The sequence below is a fragment of the Parasteatoda tepidariorum genome, chromosome 8 (assembly GCF_043381705.1).
Source record: "Parasteatoda tepidariorum isolate YZ-2023 chromosome 8, CAS_Ptep_4.0, whole genome shotgun sequence".
In the NCBI taxonomy this organism is placed as follows: domain Eukaryota; kingdom Metazoa; phylum Arthropoda; class Arachnida; order Araneae; family Theridiidae; genus Parasteatoda; species Parasteatoda tepidariorum.
Window position 1 is genome coordinate 69,509,609 of NC_092211.1, and position 21,011 is coordinate 69,530,619.

The following is a 21,011-nucleotide window of genomic DNA, read 5'->3' on the forward strand; positions in this document are numbered from 1 at the left end:
TCTTTCTTACATAAAAAGTTTTATCTATTATAATAAAATAGAGTTTGTCTGNACCAAACATTTTGTTTTTAACTTTCGAATCTATGAAGGCGGACACAAGAGGAACCATTCTAAAATGTGCCAAGTTCCTGGGAGATGAGTATTATAATCTACTTATGGCTGATGATGAGAAAATATTGAAAGACATTTTGCATTATAGCAGCCTAGATTTCATGAGGACCACCATCAACGAGTTCTGGAGGGAAGTTTATGCCGATAAGCCTCCTACTGAGGAGTACCAGGAAGAAAATCCTATTGCTAAGAAATACGCGGCAATAATGAAGGATGCAGAGGAAAATGGTCATCACACTGTTGGAGAATTCATTCGAAAAGGTGCTGTTGGAGACGGGAAGTTAGCCCTCTCTGAAGAACAGAGAAAGAAAATGAATGACTATATCGATAGAAAAACTGCTCAATATCCTGAATTGGAACATTTTTGGGAAAAAAGATAAAATGCCTCAACGTAATTTATAACATAGCAACAGAAGTTTAAGAGTTTTGTGTTTGAATGGAAAACTATTTTAATCCTTTATAAATCCGTTGAAAGTATACTTCCCACCTAATTCATGAATTTTTGAATGTCGATGAGAAGTTATATTCCCATCTATGATTTCGACGACCATCTGTTGACTGCTTTAGATAATATAAAAAATATCATTGAAGAATGTTTTGTTTACATAAATGTGAGTAACAGTGGGGGTTAGCGTGGGGTCAAGATGAGAGGCTAACACTAGTGAGCAGTTTTCGTTTGTGCTTTAGGTGTTCGTTCATTTGATTCTTTCTCATCAAGTTGATTTGTAGTTAGTATAAACACAGAAATTATAAACTCGATTATTTGTACGCACAGAAGTTTAAGTTTATAGCTAATTCTTTACAGAATTAAAATTTTAAAAAATCTCCACCTACTTTTGTAATAAAAAATGGTTTTAAAAATCAAATCAATTTTAAATAATTAGCTAAGAATTTCTTTTTATAAACCAATTTCAATATCAAAAATATTTTAACATAATATTGCTAGAAAAAAGTGGCCTTATAAAGGGTTAATCCGTATAATTTTTTTAGCTTACAATATTTATAAAGAAAAATATATTTCTAAACTCTTTATTGTATAAAAAGCTTTATCTATTACAATAAAGTAGAGTGTGTCTGTCCCTGTATCTGTGTTTCTCTTATAACTCAAGAACTATCTATTATTCTGAAATTTGGACAGTGACTGCATGGAGCATATTTATCCCCCTATTCTAAAATTCATTCGAAATTTTCAAGTAGTACGTTCGGTAGAATCGTATGAAAATTTTAATTTTTTTTCACTGGCTTAGAACTCGCCATTGTTAAAAATAAAACTGCTGCAGACGATTTTCTTTCTTCCAAATATTTTAAAGATCATAGTTTAGCTTATAGCTCTCATTAAAAACATTTTTACGAATTACGTCAACAGATCAGTATTCCTAAAGCTATCTAAAATCGCGAAATTATTTTGTTTATAGTTATGCTTTTAAAACGTGAATCTATAAAACTAAATAATTTAAAATCACAAGTAATTGAAATAAAAGAAATAAGATATGGACTGAAAATTAAATTTAATGGAGAAATAGTACTAATTCGTAAAGTAGAAGCTTAATACTATAGACGCTAATGATGCTTAGATACGTTTGATAATGGGTTTTATTTGAAATGAAAATTAAGGTATGTTATAGGAAGCAAAATTAATGGAGAAAGGTACATATTCTTTTACGTATCACCACCAACCATCTTGAACAAACTGATCTATTGAAAATTCCGTTCACGTTCTCCGGGAGCATGCGCAATAGCATCTCCTACTCTACGTCACTTACAGGTATCCCATTAATGAAGAAAATGTACTTATTCTTCTAGGGGAACCGTAAAAATCACCACCACCAAATCACCATACTTTTATTGACTCTAATGAGGCTTAATTAATTTTAGGATTATGTACAAATTGAAATTTTTAAAAAATAAGCTGTGTACTAAAACGAAAAATTAATAGAGAAATGTAAAAAATTTGCTATATTATTAACACTTATGATGCTTAATTAATTTTGGTTATTCTAACTCATTGAAATTAAAAATAAGCTATGTTAAAAAAAATATTAATATCAAAAGCAATAGTACTAATCCGTTTAAAAGTAGAGTAAAAAAAATCGCCTAACAATTATTGACGCTAATAATACTTGATTAATTTTATTAATAAGTACTAACTTAAATAATAAAAATAGCTATATACTCTAAGTACTATAAAGCAAAATTAATAATGAAATAGCACTAATTCGTTTAGGAAAAATGTAAAAAAATAGCCACAATATTCAATTAATTTAGGTAATATGTCATGCTAATGATGTTTAATTTATTTTGGTAATAAGTACTAATTGAAATGAAAAAGTATGCTATGTACTATAAAGCAAAATTAATAGAGAAATGACACTAAATCGTTTAGGAGAAATGTAAAAAAATTCTGCACATTATCATTAACGCCAATGGTGCTTAATTAATTTTGGTGAAAAGCACTACTGACATTATAGTAATTAGTACAGTTTTAATAGGTACTAAATGTACAAATAAAAGTTGACTTTTTATATTTGATACATATTAATACTGCATCGATGCTGGGAAACTTTAATACAAATCAGGGTGCGTAGCCAGATTTTTCAACAAAAAATAAGCACCTTTTGAGTACTTTTTTTAATCACTTTCCAAAAAAAAAATCATAATTAGGACCTGTGCAGTGATAAAAATTATTTTTTTCTATCGTTTAAAGTTCTTGATTTATATACATAAAATCAATAAATTTCAAAAATATTTTCAAAAACTTTGCATAATCATGATAAAATAACTGGATTCTGATAAATATTGCAAGAATTTTGCATTTTTTTGTAATTTAGAACGACAATCGACACTGCAAAGAAAAAAATCTCTTTTAAAAAATAGAAAATTCAGCACTTTTTACAAAGCCCAAATAAAAAAAGCACCTTTAAGGGCTTTTAAAAAACGTAAGTTAAAAATAAGCACTTTTTAAAAACGTTACGCACCCTGTAGATACTGTAAAAAGAAGTTTTTTATGATCCCTCTAAAAGAATAAGCATCGCAGAAAATCATGTTATTATGGTAAATTTTGACTATCATGAGTGACTAAATTACCCTATTTAATCTGAAGATTATCTAGGTAATACATATTAACAAGGTGCGTGGCGTTTTTAAAAAGTGCTTATTTTCGTTTTTTAAAAGCCCTTAAAGGTGCTTTTTTCATTAGGTGTTTTTAAAAAGTGCTAAAGCCCTTTACTATGTTGATTTTTGCTTCGAATTATGCAAAAAGACACAGATCATATTGTTCTATTCAATGTTTTCGTAATTAATTCAACCCAATCTATTTCGACGTATAGTCAGTTCGTAGCGTATGAAAACGCCATTCGTTTTACACGATTCAAAATTTCCTGGTTTTTGACAATAGTCAAAAACAATGCCATTTTTTTTAACATGACGGTTAAAACAAGATAAAACCGTCGATTGTCAAAAACTTTCCAAACCCTGCCTAGTTATGATATTTTTTAAAGTGCTTAAAAATATTTTTTGAGTGCATGAAAAGTGCTTAAAAGGTGCTTATTTTTTGTTGAATAATTTGGCTACGCACCCTGTTTAACGGCTTTCAAGCTTTAACGGTAACAATAACACTGTCGATGGTAAGATAAAAAAAAATTCTGACTTTTACAGCCATAAATAAATTAACAGTCATTTTTTTAATTTTATGTTACTTAAAAAAATTCCAAGTATTTTCAACTGTGACTTTGTATTTTCTAAAAAGGAGCCAAAAAATAATCTTAAACTTACTAGATTCTAAAAATTTAGGCAACCATTTTCGTCTGAGTTCAGGATGCAAGTTATAATGACATTTCTTCTCTTCTGGAGTATCCAGAAACCATGGAATGTGTTGAAATATAACGACATGTTTGTATTTTCCAGTCTTGGCTTCTTCCAATTGCTTGTCTAACCAAGAATTGTGTTCTTCCGCCAAACCCAAGACCTAAGAACAAAAATTTATTTTACAATAATTCGAGTACCTCAGTCGAATTCTTGGCCATAGATGGCGCCACTGGAAAAACAAGAACAATCGCATCCCTCTGCCTTCACAGGCAGAGAGAGAGAGTACCTCACTCTATCTAAAGACGTGGAAAGAGAGAGAGAGAGTACCTCACTCTATCTAAGTAGAATAAGCATCTCAAGGTTACGTGATTTTCCCACTCCCCACATGTTACCTCTCTCTCTCTCTCTCTTACCATACACTATTAAAATTTTCATTTTAAAATTATGGTAAAATAACTGGCAGCTGTCTGTCCATCCGATTAACCGTAAAGTTTACGGTAAAGAACATTTTTTTCCTTTATGGTTTTGAAACAATTTACAAAATATATGGTTATAAGACCATGAATACAAAACTATACGGTTTATTAAAAACGTAAAAAAATAATTATTATTTAACTAGACACAGGAGCTCGGCTTTTTGTAAGGTAATGGGCATTGGAGAGTGCCGGAGACTGGAATTTCTTCATGTGTTGAAGAAAATGGAGGAAATATTGTGGTGTCAACACTAGGATTCGAACTCCAGTTCTGCCGGTCATGAGATTGACAGATAAGCCATCTCGGCTATGATATGTACGCAGTTGAAAAGAACTAAGTAGATTCATTAGGTGGATCTAGATGGAGCGATAAAAATCTAGTTGTTTAACCGTATTAGATGAACGCAGTTAATAAACAGTTTTTCTCAAACTTAAAAGTTTGCTTACCATTTTATTTATAATTATTTGACTGTTTTGATTAAATATGGTAAAATAACCATTCAATATATTGTTATTTAACCATTTTTTCCGAGAAATTTCTAACAGTGTAGTTACAACAAATCGTACTTTTTCTCCTCACAGCAGTATGTTTCAGGAAGAAGCTGGGATATACTCACATGGGAAAAAAAATATGATTTACCGAAACCATGGTAACGGAGAGAGAAGAGAAAAAAAACGTGTAACCTTAAGATGCTTATTTTATTTATGAAGAATATGAATTAGGGTTTCATAAACTTTTTTGGTGTGGATACCCTATAATATTTACGAAAATTTTTGGGGACCTTATAATATCTATGACTATTTTTGGGACCCCGTAATCAGTGCACAAATTCGACAAACGCATAAAGGAAATTGTCAGTATCTTCATCTGTACTGTAATATACTATTGCAGTTTTAAGGTTTCAATTTCGAAACGCAGAACAATGTGAAAATTTTAATTAGATAGCTAACTTAGAAATAAAATACAACACTAAAAATGAGTCGAAACGGTTTCATTTTTTCTTTGTTTGTTATTGTCTTATCTTAATCTATTTTCCAGACACATTGTGTAAAAATATTTGGCCCCGCGTCCCCGATTGTTGTCGGGACACACAGTTTAGGAAACTCTGTTATAAATTATAAAGATCCGCATATGATCGTTTCGATGCTGTAACAACTATACCATCAGCTATGTCAGTACAGAATGAAAAGAAAATTTTTAATCGTTTGTCTACTATAATTACATTATTTTTGGGTAGAATAAATGCGTATAAATGCGCAAATAATATAGTTTGAGGACATAGGTGGTGATCATTTCGGTACTATAAGAAGTATACCATCCAACACAGCATGAAAAGAAAAATAATTCGTTTGTTACTATTAACCGCATTATTTTAGACTGTAGAACAGCGTACAAGATCTCAAATAATGTAGTTACGAAACACAAGTGAACGTTTCGGTACTATAACAATTATGCCATCATCAGTGTCGAAACTCAGAATGAAGAGAAAATAATTGTTCTTACGGTCCCAATGAACCACATTATCTGTGCTCTTATAAATAATAATATTACATTATATGACTTACCAGTGAAGGATCATAAAAATATTGAGAATTCAACACGATGAACATAACACCGCCACAGACGAAAGTAAAATAGTCGTCCCCAAATGTTTGCCGGAACCCAGCAATAGTCTGGGGTGTTGGAGTGTTGCCCACATCATGATTTCCACATACACACACCAATGGTATATCAGGGGATAGTTCTTTGAATAGTTGTATAAAATCTTGCTCTTGTTCATGCCGGTGTTCTTCACCTATAAATATAAAGACCTATGAAAGACTCGTCTAAAACTAATCGGAGAGGTAGAGCCGAATTATAACAACTCGTCGAATCAGATTCGTTTGTAACAAATTGTCTAATCGAACAGGTAGCGCGGAACTATAACAATTCGTCCATTCAAAGACTCTTCTGTAACAACTCGTCTAATCGGAGAGGTAGCACGGAACTATAACAAATCGTCTAATCGGAGAGGTAGAGCGGAATTATAACAACTCGTCTAATGAAAAGACTCGTTTGTCGCAAATCGTCTAATCGAAGAGGTAGCGCGGAACAATAACAACTTGTCCACTCAAAGACTCGTCTAAAACAAATCGTCTAATCGGAGAGGTAGAGCGGAATTATAACAACTCGTCTAATGAAAAGACTCGTTTGTCGCAAATCGTCTAATCGAAGAGGTAGCACAGAACTATAACGAAATTATAACAGTAGCGAGGGCATCAACAGTCCTCACGCCAATAACACGGATTTAATAGAGCACGCTCTCAATCTCTTCTACTTTCATGTTGTAAATATTTACTCGATTGAGAATTTTTTAGACAATCCAGTACATATTTTTTCACATGAAGTCGCAAATTTTTATTGAAATAAAATTAGTATTTTAACATTTAAAATAATTCTGTAAAAAAAACTATAAGAGCTCATAATAAGAAACTTAACAAATGATAATATTGATTCATAATTTTCAAATACTTTGGACTACCCAACTACGCCGATAGAACTGGTCTACACAAATTGCACCAATTAGTTTCTTACTTTCCTGTTAAAAATTTATATAGATTTTTTTTACAATGATAAAGTTGGATTAAAAATACCTGTTCAAGAGCAAGCAGTGCGCGCGCGTCGTCATTGCATGCGTTACTATGGCGACAGCTGCTGTTTAATAATTTGAAAACAATATTTTTTTAGAACACTTATTTTCACTAAGTTCATTATGCATTTGTACTTTGGTGAGTTTACTCCTCAATTGTGGGATCTGAGAGATCCTATAAAATACTATTAAAATTGTCATTAAAGAGAATTTCACCACTTGGACGATGCTTTCATTTTTCTTGTTTATTTAATAATCAGAAATCTATCTACAGTTCAAAAGAGCATTATTTTGCAATACAAACATTTTATTTCCCTCTAAATCATTTATTTACATAAGGAAGGAGAAATCCGGGAAATATATTTTCTCTCTGATAACTAAGCAATTCAAAATTAACTCCTACTTACGTACGGTAACATATTTGACAATTTGGTGCATACTCCACTAGCTCTATGTCAAGGATGGCGAGCCAATGGCACGCGTGCCATTTATGGCACGTGATACAATATTTTGGGCACCCCACCGATCGCTATTGTTATTGCACTATGAATTGTTATTACACAAATGTTATTACAATTTGAAGCATATGTGACAATTAAGTTAAAAATCACAAAAACAAACAAAATAATAAACAACTATTAATAAAAATAATAATAATTAATGCTAAAAAACAATTAACCATAAAAAACAAATTAACAATAAGTAACTAGCAAATAAAATTAACAGTCTTGCTGAAACTAACATCTTACAACCTAATATAAGTTTTTTGTCATCTAATCTGCAGCAACAGAAGTCACACTGATGTTACTTCAAGTTGAATTACGCCTATAACTGAGACATTGCAAAATATTTTTTTTCAATGTAAATAGTTTTCAGTCGATAGTATTTAGTATTATTATTTTTCTAATAATCACGAAGTCAAAATTACTTGACGGCACGTCTATGACATCATTAAACAGTTTTTTAGAAAAAATGGCACGTTGGTGTATAAAGGTTCGCCACCCCTGCTCTATGTTATAGAACTCCTCCTTTAATGCAATTAAAATCAATTTTGTAGAGCAGAAGAAAAAATGTCCTTACCTTGCGTGTGATGTACCATGTCCCCGCAAACGATAAAGAAACGTGGACGGGGAATTAAAGCATTTACAGCTGCTATAGCAGACTTAGTTAGCTGAAGATCTTCTTCCCAGCCCCAACCCGGCTGTTTTCTAAAATTTTCTATCATTCCAAGTTGAGTGTCTGCACCTTGAATGAAACAAAATGGCCCTTTCCATTCTCCTTCATTATCTGTAAAAAGTACGAAAAAATATTTAGGCAAATATAGTTTAAAGATTGATAGTTATTTATCCTATTTACATAGAATAAAACATTTACATGCTTCTCTAGAGCAATATTGAAAAAAAAAGAACATTACTGTTTCGCGGTTTACTGTTATAAACAGGATTAGAAAAAATAAATGACCGGATTTTAAAAATTTATATTTGCGAAACTGTTAGTACAAAATCTGCTAAATTTACAGAAAAAAAAACTGTTAAATGATATATCAGTGTAAAACCATTTTTTTCGCAGAAAAATACTGTTGCTTAAAATGGATGTTGTTCAGAAACCGCATGACCAGTCAAAACCAGGATTCGAACACGGGTCAACCTCAAAGGAAGACGTATTATACTTAAGTGTAGAAAAACGTTTAAAACTATGCCATCCCTTAAAAAACTGTCTGGCAATTTAACTTACCAAAAAAAATATATCTAAAGACGGATAATAATCAGATAGAGAATCAATTTACAATAAAGTCGACAATAATTTTATTTATACGATGTTCAAAACCATAAAATTGCTGAAAATTAATAGCAAATATAGAAAATAATCGTAAAATGATTTAAAAAAACGACAAAGTTATCTTATGGTAAGCTAAACTGTATACCAAAAACTATAATTTGAATTGGCTCATGGGCACCAACTACTCCACTTTCTGGTCCCGCAGTGGACTGATCGTTAAGACACGGTTCCCAGCAGATCACCGAAGTCAAGCGTCACTGACTACGGTCAGTGTGCGGGTGGGTGACCACTTGGATCAGTCTGCGTAGGGACCGGGGGTGTGCGGTATTGGTCCTCGTTAAACTGTGCTACCGTAAAGTGCTCGACTTCGCGCGCAGGTCGTCGGGCTACCGAAGCGGGGTGCCATCCCCTCCGCAGAGGATCAAAATTGCGATGGCATGTCTTCGGATCATTCTCCGGGATGTTTCCCAGACCGTCGCCAATAGCCCATTGTGCAGCTCTAGTGCGACGCAAATTAACAACAACAGCTCCACTTTCTGTTAAAATTTTAATAAATTGATAGTGAATTAAACAGTAAAACTTGTAGAATAAGGATAATTATGCTCATTCTTAAAAAGTGTCACAGCGAGGTAACTCCAATAAAGTTGCATTACATATGAAAGTTTGAATTTTTGATTGGTATGAAAATTAATGATATGGTAACAAAATTGAACCGTTGAATTTATGTAGTGGTAAAAAAAATGAAAAATACTTAACTAAAAATAACTTACATTTCGTTACCAAAAGAAAAAAAAAATTTTTTTTCAAAGTGGAATATGTTGGCATCTGTGTGCTAAATTTAATTCGTTCGTAATTAGGGAGGAAAACAAAGTTGTTTTGTGAAAAACAACTTAAAACCGTCAAATATATGGTGAAAGTCTGTAAATAAACGGGCATTTTTTGTAGTCGTGGCATTTTTGTCGTGGGTAAAGATTAAAACAGGACAAAAAAATCTGTATTTATCTCTAAGAAGTTTCTTTTTATATAAAAAAAATTTTTTTTCATTCTGTGGAATTTATAGTTATTTTTACAATCTGGTCAAAAGTGCTTGGGCACCCTTCTACCATGGTGTGGTGGTGTTTTTCATAGTTTGGTCTGGTCCCTTAGCTTCTGTGATTGGACACATGAACTCTGATATTCATTTGGATATTGTACAATGCTGCTCTCTCAAATACAGGGCGAAATATCTCGAAAAGTTCATTTCTTTTCCGTCAAGTGTTCCATTCACATATCGAAACTTGCACGCTCACGGTATGACGAAATGAATGTTCAAAAACTGGACTTCTGAAACGAACCGAAAACGATTTCTCAGAGCCCCAATCTTAACCTCCATAGAGCACCATAGGGATAAATTAGAACGCAGATTAGGTAGTCCTTTCAAAACGATGATCTTCATTGACAGCACTACTGCAGCTGTGGTGAACGCTTGGAAAATAATAGACAACTGGTCAAATTTTCCTGCTGTGACGTAGTTAACTGTTAACCGATCGAAAAGTCAAAGCGTTTTCATGAAATCCTCTTTTTGCCCTAAGTATAAACAAAACCCGGTTCTGAAACATGCGAAGGTATTCCCTTTCTCAAACATACATAGAGCAGAGCTAGTTACGTATAGTGCGGCTTTCAGGAGAACTTCACCAGACCTCAGTCTCGCGTCGTGGCGGTTACCATGGTAACGAGAAACAGTCACCACTAGGGATGTGGGGTGAATAGTTTTGTCTTGATCTTGGCATGGGTCAGCTTGAGTAAACCAATCGATACCTTCCTTCTTCCATTGCACCCCCATTAGTAATGTGCTCTCGCTTGTTACCATAGCAGCAGACAGCCTCAGACTATTAGTCTGGAGAATTTACGACTATCAATGTTCAACTCCATAGCCTTGCAATTTTGAACGCAATTCAGAAGACACGGGAACTCTTGGATCAAGTGTTAAGAGAAATAGCCTGCCTGGAGGACTTTTTGATGGAACTAACCAGCATTTGAGTTACAAGAGGAGAAAAACCCTGAAAACCTCACATGGACAACTTGACGACAAGGAGACCCTAACCGATGATCCGTCAACCACTGAGGATATTTTATGTCAGCACTGAGGTTGGTGCGAGCCGGATGCGAGATTCTTATCGACCAGCCACCACTAGCATTCGAACTCGAGTCACCTCATTAGAAGGTGAGCGCCATTAATTAATTTTTCTCTCTATATTAAAAACTTAATGATATATTGGCACAGTTACCATTTCACAAAAGTTTCGCCAAACAGCTTTCTAACTCTCATCATTCAAAAGTATTATGTGTCGATGATTAACATGAAATTTTTCTCAGTTGCACAGAAATGTTTAAAGAACATTCTGAAACTGATGGCCCGTTCCATTTTTGTACCATCACTGTGCATTCAATATAGTCATTTAAAATTAAATGTTTTATATCCGTCGCGAATCGATTTTTAAATTGCATAGAAAAAAATCTTTAAACAAAAGAAAAGAAAAACATTTTAAAAACCTTTTTGAAATCCTGGAAAGATGCGTCCAGAAGCTTTCCTCAGAAGGCCTTGATCAGTAATGAGCTGACTTTGCATTTTTAATTGATATCTAAAAATAGATAAAAAGAAAATGTCAGTGTTCTTGAAATAAATTTATCTCACATAGCCTATTTCACAGAACAGGAGCAAGTCGATTGTGCAGGGTGTCCATAAATTCGACGGAAAATAAATGTTAACAGGGATCGCAAGTTTCTTTTAACAATAATACCATAAAAAAACGCGCTTGAATGAAATAGATTTCTTCCAACCCAAGTGAAAGAAACTCTTTTTCAAAAAGAAATATCTAATATGAAAATCAGTTTTTTAAACAGTTTACTGCAAGATATTTTAAATAATTATTAAACGAATCTAAAGGTATCAGGGTGTGTAGCCAAAGTTTTGAATAAAAAATAAGCACTTTTCAAGCATTCAAAAAATATTCTTAAAGTCTTAATTTTAAAAGAAAAATATAAGGGGATATTTCAGTATCGTGATCTGTCGCACCAATTACAATCGCTAAGGTGCCAAATAGATTTTAAACTTGCAAAAAATTTTTTAAATAAAATAGATGTTTGCCCGTGGGTGGCTAAAATTCAAGTAGGTCCCCTTCTGTAATGTTTTTTTTCTTCTCGGGGGCAGCTGCCCAGAAGTTGCTAAGACTTGGCGATTATTCTGCAACATATCACGATACGGAAATCTCCTGAAATATAATTAGGATAAGAGCACTAATAATTTTTTTTTCTTCCTGTTATTGAAAGTTCATCTATATGAACTTTCAATAATAGGAAGACATTTTTTTCATTCGTGCGCATATCCTAATAATATATCGTGAAAACATTGAATAAAATAGTGTGGAAACAACGCTTTTTGCATAATTCGTAAGAAAAACCGACATAATAAAAAATATCTCATTTTGAAAAAGGGAACATTAAGTATGTTTTTGAAAAAGACACAAAATGAAAAAAGCATTTTTAAGGGCTTTTAAAAAAACGAAAATAAGCACCTTTAAGCACTTTTTAAAAACGCTACTCACCCTGCATGATATATTGTAAAATATCGATTGAAGAAATATTTTAGCGTTATAAGTTTCGATATCCTCTAACATTAATTGAAAACAAATACTTCCAACACAATAAAAACTAGAAAATGAAAACTTTAATACTCACCTCTGGAAAATTATACAAAAATGCAAAAAGAATATTTCTATTTTTTTAAATAAAATACGGAAATAATTTTCACTACAGTACGATATAACGTTACGACAACCGATTTTTATAGGTTCGCTGCAGATAAAAAAGGATTTCATAATTTTGAATTAACATTTCATAAGATTGGATTAACACTTCAATAGAGTTTAAATTTTTCTACAGCACTTTCACTTTAATTTGAAAGCACTCGAATGAAGAGATTCCTTCATAAAAAAAGATAACATGAAGTATGTTTGTAAAATGATAAGTTATTTGATAGTAAACAAATATGATTCATCTGCCACGTCCCTAATTTTTACATTTTAAATAAAAACACACCATATTTTCTGGAAAGAAAGAAAAAGGCTCCAGTAATGATATATAAGTTAAAATAATAAAACAGTCATGTAACTCCATAAATCAAATCTTTAAAACCTCCGAATTCAGAAATTATTTTCTTTTTTCTAACTAATTGTAAAACGCACTGTGTAAAGTATTTGTATGGATTTCAAATATGAAAACAACTTTTTTCCCTATATCGTTTCTTTTATAGTTAAAGCATAATTAATCAAATGTATTAACATAACATATATCATTAATATAATATATATAATTAGCATAACATATATCATATAAATGAAATAATTGTATTTTATTTATATTGAAAAAAAAGGAAGATGGTAGTTTTCTCCATAATGAAACAAAAACTGCGTTTATACTTAAGCTTCTCTCACCCTGGAAATTTCCAAATCACTGAGAGGAAAATTTGTACACTGTGTTTTTGAGTATAAGATATAGATTATTTCCTTTGTTTTGCATTAATCAAATCATTAATAAAAAAAAATAACTATTGCATTTTTAACCATATTTTTACTAACTATTTCTTTTTCATATCAGAGGAATGCAGAATGATAAAAAGAGCTATTTTTTCTTGAAATAATAAAGCAAATAGAGTAAAAAAAATATTCAAGCGGAATAAAAAATTATGAAAAGTAAAATATGTAGTACGAAACGTGACGTCATACAGTCTTGGAAGAGGTACCACATTAGCAATAGAATCAAATTACACTGTCAACGAAAAACGTATGGCTGGGATTGGTCGCGAGTTCGATTCCTGCCGGTCGAAGCCATCCATGTAGTAAATGGTAATTGGTGCACATTAAATCTGCCGGGTTACTACCCTAGAAAGCTATTTTTTTTGTACGGCCCTCTTTAGACAACGGTTGTGAACGATCACAGAAATTCAGTTATATTACTGTTATGATAATCACACAATAAAAATTGGATACTATTTTATATAAACCAGACTAGAATCTAGAGGGATTAAATTTACTGGTCGATTCTAACAAGGCACTTTTTGCTCAGATAATGAAAAAAAAACTGTTTAATTGAGTTAATGACACTTTGCACTAAAAACAAACACTATGACATACAATTTAAAAAAAGAAATAAAACCAACTAATTTTTGATTGAAATTTTATTGTAATAGTAAAATTTACACAGAAAGCAAGAATAGTTATTACAGTAAAAAAGTGCAAGATTAACAATATCGGCTTTACTATACAAGTAGTACAATAGATCATTCAAACATGAAATCGCCATAAGTTTGAGGCAAACTACATCTAGTGTTATTTTTAAAATGCCGTTATTTTATTACAGTTAGCAATATAAGAGAAGACCAATGCGGAAATGCGGTTAATGATCATGTTAGCTGATTCGATGAAAAAACGAATTTTAAGGTTATAGAAAGTATAGTAGAATTTTAAGGTTTATTTTTAAATATTATCAAGTTCGTTTTTCTCACAAGTTTCCCACTAGAAATTCGTTTATACCGCCAACATGGTCAGTTCACTTGCTACAATAGAAATTAAAAGCTAAAAATAAAATTTACTTCCTCAGCGTAGTCAGTGAACGATTATATAAAAAAAAGTTATTTAGGACAACCACAACTATCAATATAAAGTGTGCCACCTAACAAAATTAACTCTAAGAAATAACATGAATAATTAAAACAGTGACATCATAAGTAAGCTTTCCTTTAAAAATGGATATAGCAATAAAAATAATCTTCTTAATTTTCTAAAATAAAAAGAACTTAAAATACGTTTACATGAAAAATATAAGTTTACAACAGTAATTTTAAATGATGATTAAAAAATACAACATACTTTACAATGATGCTTTTTTCTTTGGAATATTGCTATGAAATGAATAACTATTTAATTAATTAAATCCGAAATGAAAAGTAACAATCTATCAGCAAAAAATAATTAAAGCAATAAAAAATAATTAACAAAACATATTTTAATAATCATAATCAACACCAACAATGAAAATATACAAGGATCAAACATAATCAATATTATTTTATTCATATGAACTACTACTTTAGTTTTCTACTTATTATATGATAAAAAAAAAACTATCATATATAACATTTAACCTTATAATTAAGAGCAAAATTTAAAAAGATTATTCAAACAAAATAGATTTTATACCATCATATCAAAGATTATGCTTTTTATAGTTATTAAATGATGAAAAAAATGATATTTTGACCTGCAATCCTATGCAGAACTGCAAGGGAAAATATTTATCATACTCATCAAATAATACAGACAATATATCGTACACAGGGGTGATTGTGAGCCGAACTCAAAAATCTTGAAAATTTCTTGAGTGAAATCATTAATGACGCATTTTAAAAAATTATTGTCGTTAAAAATTTAAATCATTGATATTTTCGCAACATGAAATGCTATGCAGCATAATTTAAACTGATAATTTTGTATAAGTTTATTTTTATCTCTAATAACATTTATTATTCTACCAGAAAAAAATATTTACAAATGAAAGAGATGCCAAGTATAAATCCTAGCTCCAATATTTTTAAATAAAATATGCACAAATTTTTATACATAAATGTGATCAATGATTTCTTTTAACTTCTGGACCTTGGATTTCCAGAAATTTCCGGATCGCGGTTGGAGAAATATCCGGACATTTTCCGGAGCACAATCACCTCTGCGTATATGTATAATATACATATCTTCAGTTTTTAACTCTCATAGAAAAAAATACATATTTCAACTCATTATGATTAATACAATTTTAAATGAGAATATACATCATACAATGCTAAGAGTTTAATAATATTCTGTTCAAAACTTAATTTATTTTTAGCACAGTTTATTGAGTGATAAAAATAAAATGCAACAAAATATTCTAAGCCAGTGATCCTCAACGAAACTTAAAATATTAATTATACCAATCAAGGAATATATAATGATCTGTTTATATCCTAGATTTTTAATACTTTATAAATAATAAGAAAATTAACAAAACGTAACACAATATACAGTTATAAACATACCATAAAATGAGAATATATGTATAACATTTTTGTTTGTATCATAAGTTTTTAAAACTCAGTAAATGATGAAAATATTAACCAAATCGTATATTAAACGAATCAAAAAATGTATACAATATTCTGTATTCTAAAGTTACTGAAGTTATTAATATTCCTTAAATATATTCAAAAAATGTTTGGCATTTCTTCCAGAAAAACCTTTGTCTTCTAAGACAGAAAAAAAAGGAAGGACAAAATGGAAGAAACTAAAAATAAGCAACAATTGTTTAGCGAAAAGAATAAAATTAATTTAATTTTTTAAAAAATAGAACAAGAAAGCTAAGAGTTTTTCCCATTTACTTAAAGATGTTAAAAAGATATTCTCATAAAATTTTTATTATTTTAACCCTGAGTTAAAATCTGTATACAATATTTTATTTTTCTTAAAAAATATCTATAATATGCACTCATTATTTTTAATTTACTGGACGTATTTAAGTTTACAAGGTTTAATTCTGATAACGATTAAAAATACTTTTTTTTAAAAAAAAATACTATTTCTTTGGTAAATCTTTTTGTACTGGTAAAGTTTTTCATATAATTTGTTTTTTTTAAATATCGAAGTTTTTTTAAGTGATTTTAATTGCTCCAAAGTTTTATTTTTTATAATTAATATCTCATATTTAAGAAAACCCTTTAAACTTCTCATTCTTTAAAATTTTTTAATTCAGAATATTAAAACACTTTAAAAACATTTAAAAATTCAATTTTTCAATTGGTATATAATTATTCAGTCACTTTTAAATGAAAAATTTAGTTAAAAATGCGAACAAAAATTCACAATTAAAAATTGGTTTGTTTCATAAGAAAAAAATAACTAACAATTATATGATGATACGAAATTAAAATTATTATTAAAAATATCTATTAGCAATTTTATATTCACATTTTAACAATTCTAAAAAAATAAGTTATTCTATATTTTTTTACATGAAAAATGTATAAAATGCTGCTATCCCTATTTCAAAATTAAATCATGGACTAAACTTATGACAATAAGCATTAGGGTGATACATAAAAATAGTCTGTTGATGTAATTTAAGTTACTTTATCTTCTTATGCTCATTAAATACCACAACTATACCCACAAATATCAATCGATCAATCAGATCTTCCAAATCAACTTCTTGATTATTTTTTAAAATTTTTTTCAAAAGTAGTTTCTCAAAGTAGGTTAATTTGGAATTCTTAGCTTTAAAAAGCAAATTCGATTTGATGCAGAACGGTAGGACTGGTAAGGCTTTCACAATTTCTTTCAATTGATAAGAAACGTACTTCTTAATCAGTTCATTGAAGCTAGAGTTTTGAAAATTCTCGTCGAATTTGTATCTCGTCGTCTGAGAAGACGAATCACAGAAGCAGAAACCAGACAAATATTCCTCTGCATTGTCACAGAAATATTTCACTGACAAGTAACGTGGGAAAGGTGAAAGCTTATTAAAAAAACAGCTTCCTACTTTTTTACATTCCTTTAAAGTAAGATTCTTTCTGTCTGTCATAAACTGAAAATAATTTCCCAAAAAGAAAGAACTTCTATCAATAGTGTCCACTTCTTTAATATTCGCTTCAAGTACAGGAATGGATCGTGCTTCTGTATATTCTAAATTAGTACCACTTACTTCTGAAAAGTGACTCATGGTGGAAATATTGTTTGCAGTGGCATGAATTAGTGAATCAATTTCATTTGAAGCTGAAGAATCGTCAAAACTTGTTCCTATATTCTGAAGCGCTTTTAGTCGTGAAGAACTACGAGAATCGGCATTAACAGGTGAATCTGAATTTTGAAAGGTTTTACAGAAGGTTAAACACCTACTTGTTGAGGAAATATTGTTAGAAGCAGTTTGAATACCTGAATTAATCTCATTTGAAGCTGAAGAATCGTAACAACTTGATCCTATATTCTGACACGTTTTCAATGATGAAGAACTATGAGAATTGGTGATATCAGGGGAATCTGTCTGTAGGTTGATACTATCTGTATCAAAAGCATTTGAATTCTGTAAGATTTTACAAAAATTTCTAAAAACGGAATCTATATTCGTAGAATCACACGTTGCTTCTGCAATATATGGCTGGAAAGGCGAGCTAGAATTTAAATCAAGTGAATTTGATGCTGCAGTAAAATTGGAAACAACCGGAAGAATAAAGACAATTTCAGAAGTGGATTGAGTATCAGGATGGTACAAAGGACAATGATGAACACCGTCAACACTAGGAGTTTCGATTAAAGTGTTAGGTATAGAAGACGTGCACATGTGTGAAGACGAATCGTGCAAAATTTCATTTTCCAGATTAGAATCCGAAGTAAAAACTTGCGATCCAGAATACAGATCAGAGTAACAACTTTTCAAATCTTCAATTCCTTTTTTCATCTCTTCGTCTAAAAAATTAGATATTTCATTTTCATCTATCTGAATATTTTCCAAATCAGTTATTTGGGAGGGAAAAGCATTTTTTTCATCCTGCTCAATTTCCATAGGCAGATAAGGTACAGGGTTATCACTTCTTTTGGCGACACTTTTTTTCATTTCCCCGTCTAAAAAAGTGAGCATTTCTTTATAATTAACCGGAACAGTTTTCATAATATCAATAACTTCGGAGATATCCGTATTCTTAATCGTTTCAGTCTTTACCATTTCAAAAATATTTTCATGCGCACTTCTTTGTTCTGTAGTTCTTGGAGCATTTTTTCCTACTTGTTTTGAATTCGAAAGGTCAACAAAATTGATCTTCTGATTAGAATCTTCAATGTTCTTCAATTGAGGGTCAATAGTTAACTTAGATTCTAGATCAACTCTAGAATTATTACTTTTTTCTTTCTTTCTGCTTCTTACTTTATTCAAATACTTCGCAAATGAAGAAATAGTTTTAGATGAAGTAGGTGCTTGGCTGTTTGAGATCTGACTTGCACTAAACCTCTTTGCCATATCTAACAGAAATGAGTTCCTTCCTTCGGGTGAATTAGCCGTGCTGGATGATTTTAAATCATGATCTAAAGCTCTTATGTGAGATTTCACGGCATGAAACAGTCTATCTGGCTCTTTTAATGCCAAGTTTTTAGATTTAGAATTTGAAGCAAAGGATTTTTTATCCATCATGGAAGCATGCGGGTTCGTTTTTTTAACAGCTAATTTCCCAACTATTTTATCAGTAGATATTTTATCACCTACATATTTCGTATGCTTATCATTTGAAGGCTGATTGTCTTCTTTAAACGAAACAGCTTTGGTTGGTATAGATGATTTTACGTTACGTTTTAAAGATAATTTCATGGGGATCACGCATCTTGGGGTAGAATCTATGGCAGAGGACAATTTAGTAGGCTTTTTTATCGTGATAAATTTAGATCTTGTATTATATGGAGATAAATATTCATCATCAGTCTTGAGACTCCTTCCTATAATTGGATCAGCTGGCATTTTTTTACATAAATTCTTTGCAATGCAAGCAAATGTTTCATTGGAAGCTTTGCCAGTTTTAAGAACGGAGTCTTTCAGAACACTGTATTTCAGAACAGAATTACTTCCTAATACATTATGTTTATCGTCAACTACTTGACCAGTATGCATTATTCGAACTTTCTTTTGAGTGCTAATATGCTTACTAGCCGAAGCCTTGTTGGTTGCTCGTTCTAAGTCATTGCTATCAATAACAAGATTATCCAACAATTTTATTTTATTTTTATCGTGCGCATACAAAGTACCTGCATTACTAGGCTTATTGATTTGTAATTTACCTTTTAACGATATTTTGATAGGACTCACACGTTTCACGGAAGAATTATTTACAGAGGGCGTAAGTATAGTTAACTTTTTTAAAGAAAATCTTTTGGATTTACAATTACAAGAAAATGAAGGTTTGTCATTAGTCTTGAGAGGATGAGCGCTTATTTTCTTAATTTGTCCATTTTTCATGGAATTTGAATCAACTGTTATTTTTCGATATACTTTGTTTGCAGACTTAGTCTTAAGATCTTTTTTATCACTTTTGTCACTAGTCTTAAAAGACAGCACGCTTGTTTCCTTAATTTGTTCATTTTTCGTGGTATTAGTATCGACAGTTATTTTTCGATCGACTTTCTTAGTCAAAAGAGATTTTTTACTATTTTTGTCCTTAGTCTTGAGTGACTGAGTGCTTTTCTTAATCTTTCCATTTTTAATGGTATTTGTATCAACTGTTGTTTTTCGACCGACTTTCTTTGCAGACTTTGTCTTGATACCTTTTTTATCATTAGTCTTGGGAGACAGAGAGCTTGTTTTCTTTAATTGTTCATTTTTTATGGTGTTTGTGTCAGCTTGTACTTTTCGATCTTTTCTTGCAGTGCTTGGTTCCTTAATTCGTTCATTTTTTACTGTATTTATATCAACTGTTATTTTTCGATCAATTTTCTTTGCAGATTTTGTCTTAACAGCTTTATTATCTTTTTTGTCATTATTTTTGAAAGACAGAGACTTCGTTTCCATAATTTGTTCGCTCTCCATTGCTTTTGTATCAACTGTTATTTTTCGCTTCATTTTCTTTGCAGACTTAGTCTTGAGAGCTTCTTTACAATTTGCAGATTCGATATTAGTCTTTTTAGATTTCGATTTCTTACTTTTTGAAAGCATTTTGAAGGTTCGAACGTATTTAATCTGCACTTTTACTATCGAAATATAGTTTTTATGTACGTACCTGAAAAAAATAATAACAAACTTTTAGGTTGAGCTTCAACAAATTTAAAGCTATACATTTTTCTTAACTAATGGGGTAAGATGTATTAGAGTATGCAGCTATAGGCGAGGACTAGGACTCCCAACTGGAGATGGGGGATATTTCCGTATCGTGATCTGTCGCGCCAACTACAATCGCCAAGGTGCCAAATAGATTTTAATCTTGCAAATTTTTAAAAACAAAACATGTAGATGTTTGCCGGGGGTGGCTACGAGTTAAGCCTTTCGAGTTGGTAACTTTCTGTGACATTTTTTTCTTCTTCAGTTTCTTGCGGGTCACTGCCCGGAAGTTTCCATGACTTGGCGATTATTCTGCCACAGATCACGATACAGAAATCTCGCCTACAGAAGAGGA

At 31.1% G+C, this 21,011-nt stretch overlaps 1 protein-coding gene across 3 annotated transcripts in view; it reads right to left on the bottom strand.

The window, feature by feature from the left end:
- The window catches only part of LOC110282546 (serine/threonine-protein phosphatase CPPED1-like), a 64,382-nt gene that overhangs the window by 32,328 nt on the left and 11,043 nt on the right, over positions 1 to 21,011 (bottom strand). Inside the window, exons 1-5 of one of the 3 annotated variants that reach the window (XM_043051249.2) lie at positions 12,515 to 12,745; positions 11,330 to 11,418; positions 8,099 to 8,305; positions 5,955 to 6,184; positions 3,883 to 4,075 (exon numbers count right to left, since the gene is read on the bottom strand). In XM_043051249.2, the coding sequence (XP_042907183.1) occupies positions 3,883 to 4,075; positions 5,955 to 6,184; positions 8,099 to 8,305; positions 11,330 to 11,418; positions 12,515 to 12,654 (859 nt within the window). In that variant the 5' untranslated portion in view covers positions 12,655 to 12,745. Of the gene's footprint in view, positions 1 to 3,882; positions 4,076 to 5,954; positions 6,185 to 8,098; positions 8,306 to 11,329; positions 11,419 to 12,514; positions 12,746 to 16,476; positions 20,619 to 21,011 lie in introns of those variants that run through there. The other 2 variants (XM_071184201.1, XM_043051255.2) reach the window with 2 other exon arrangements.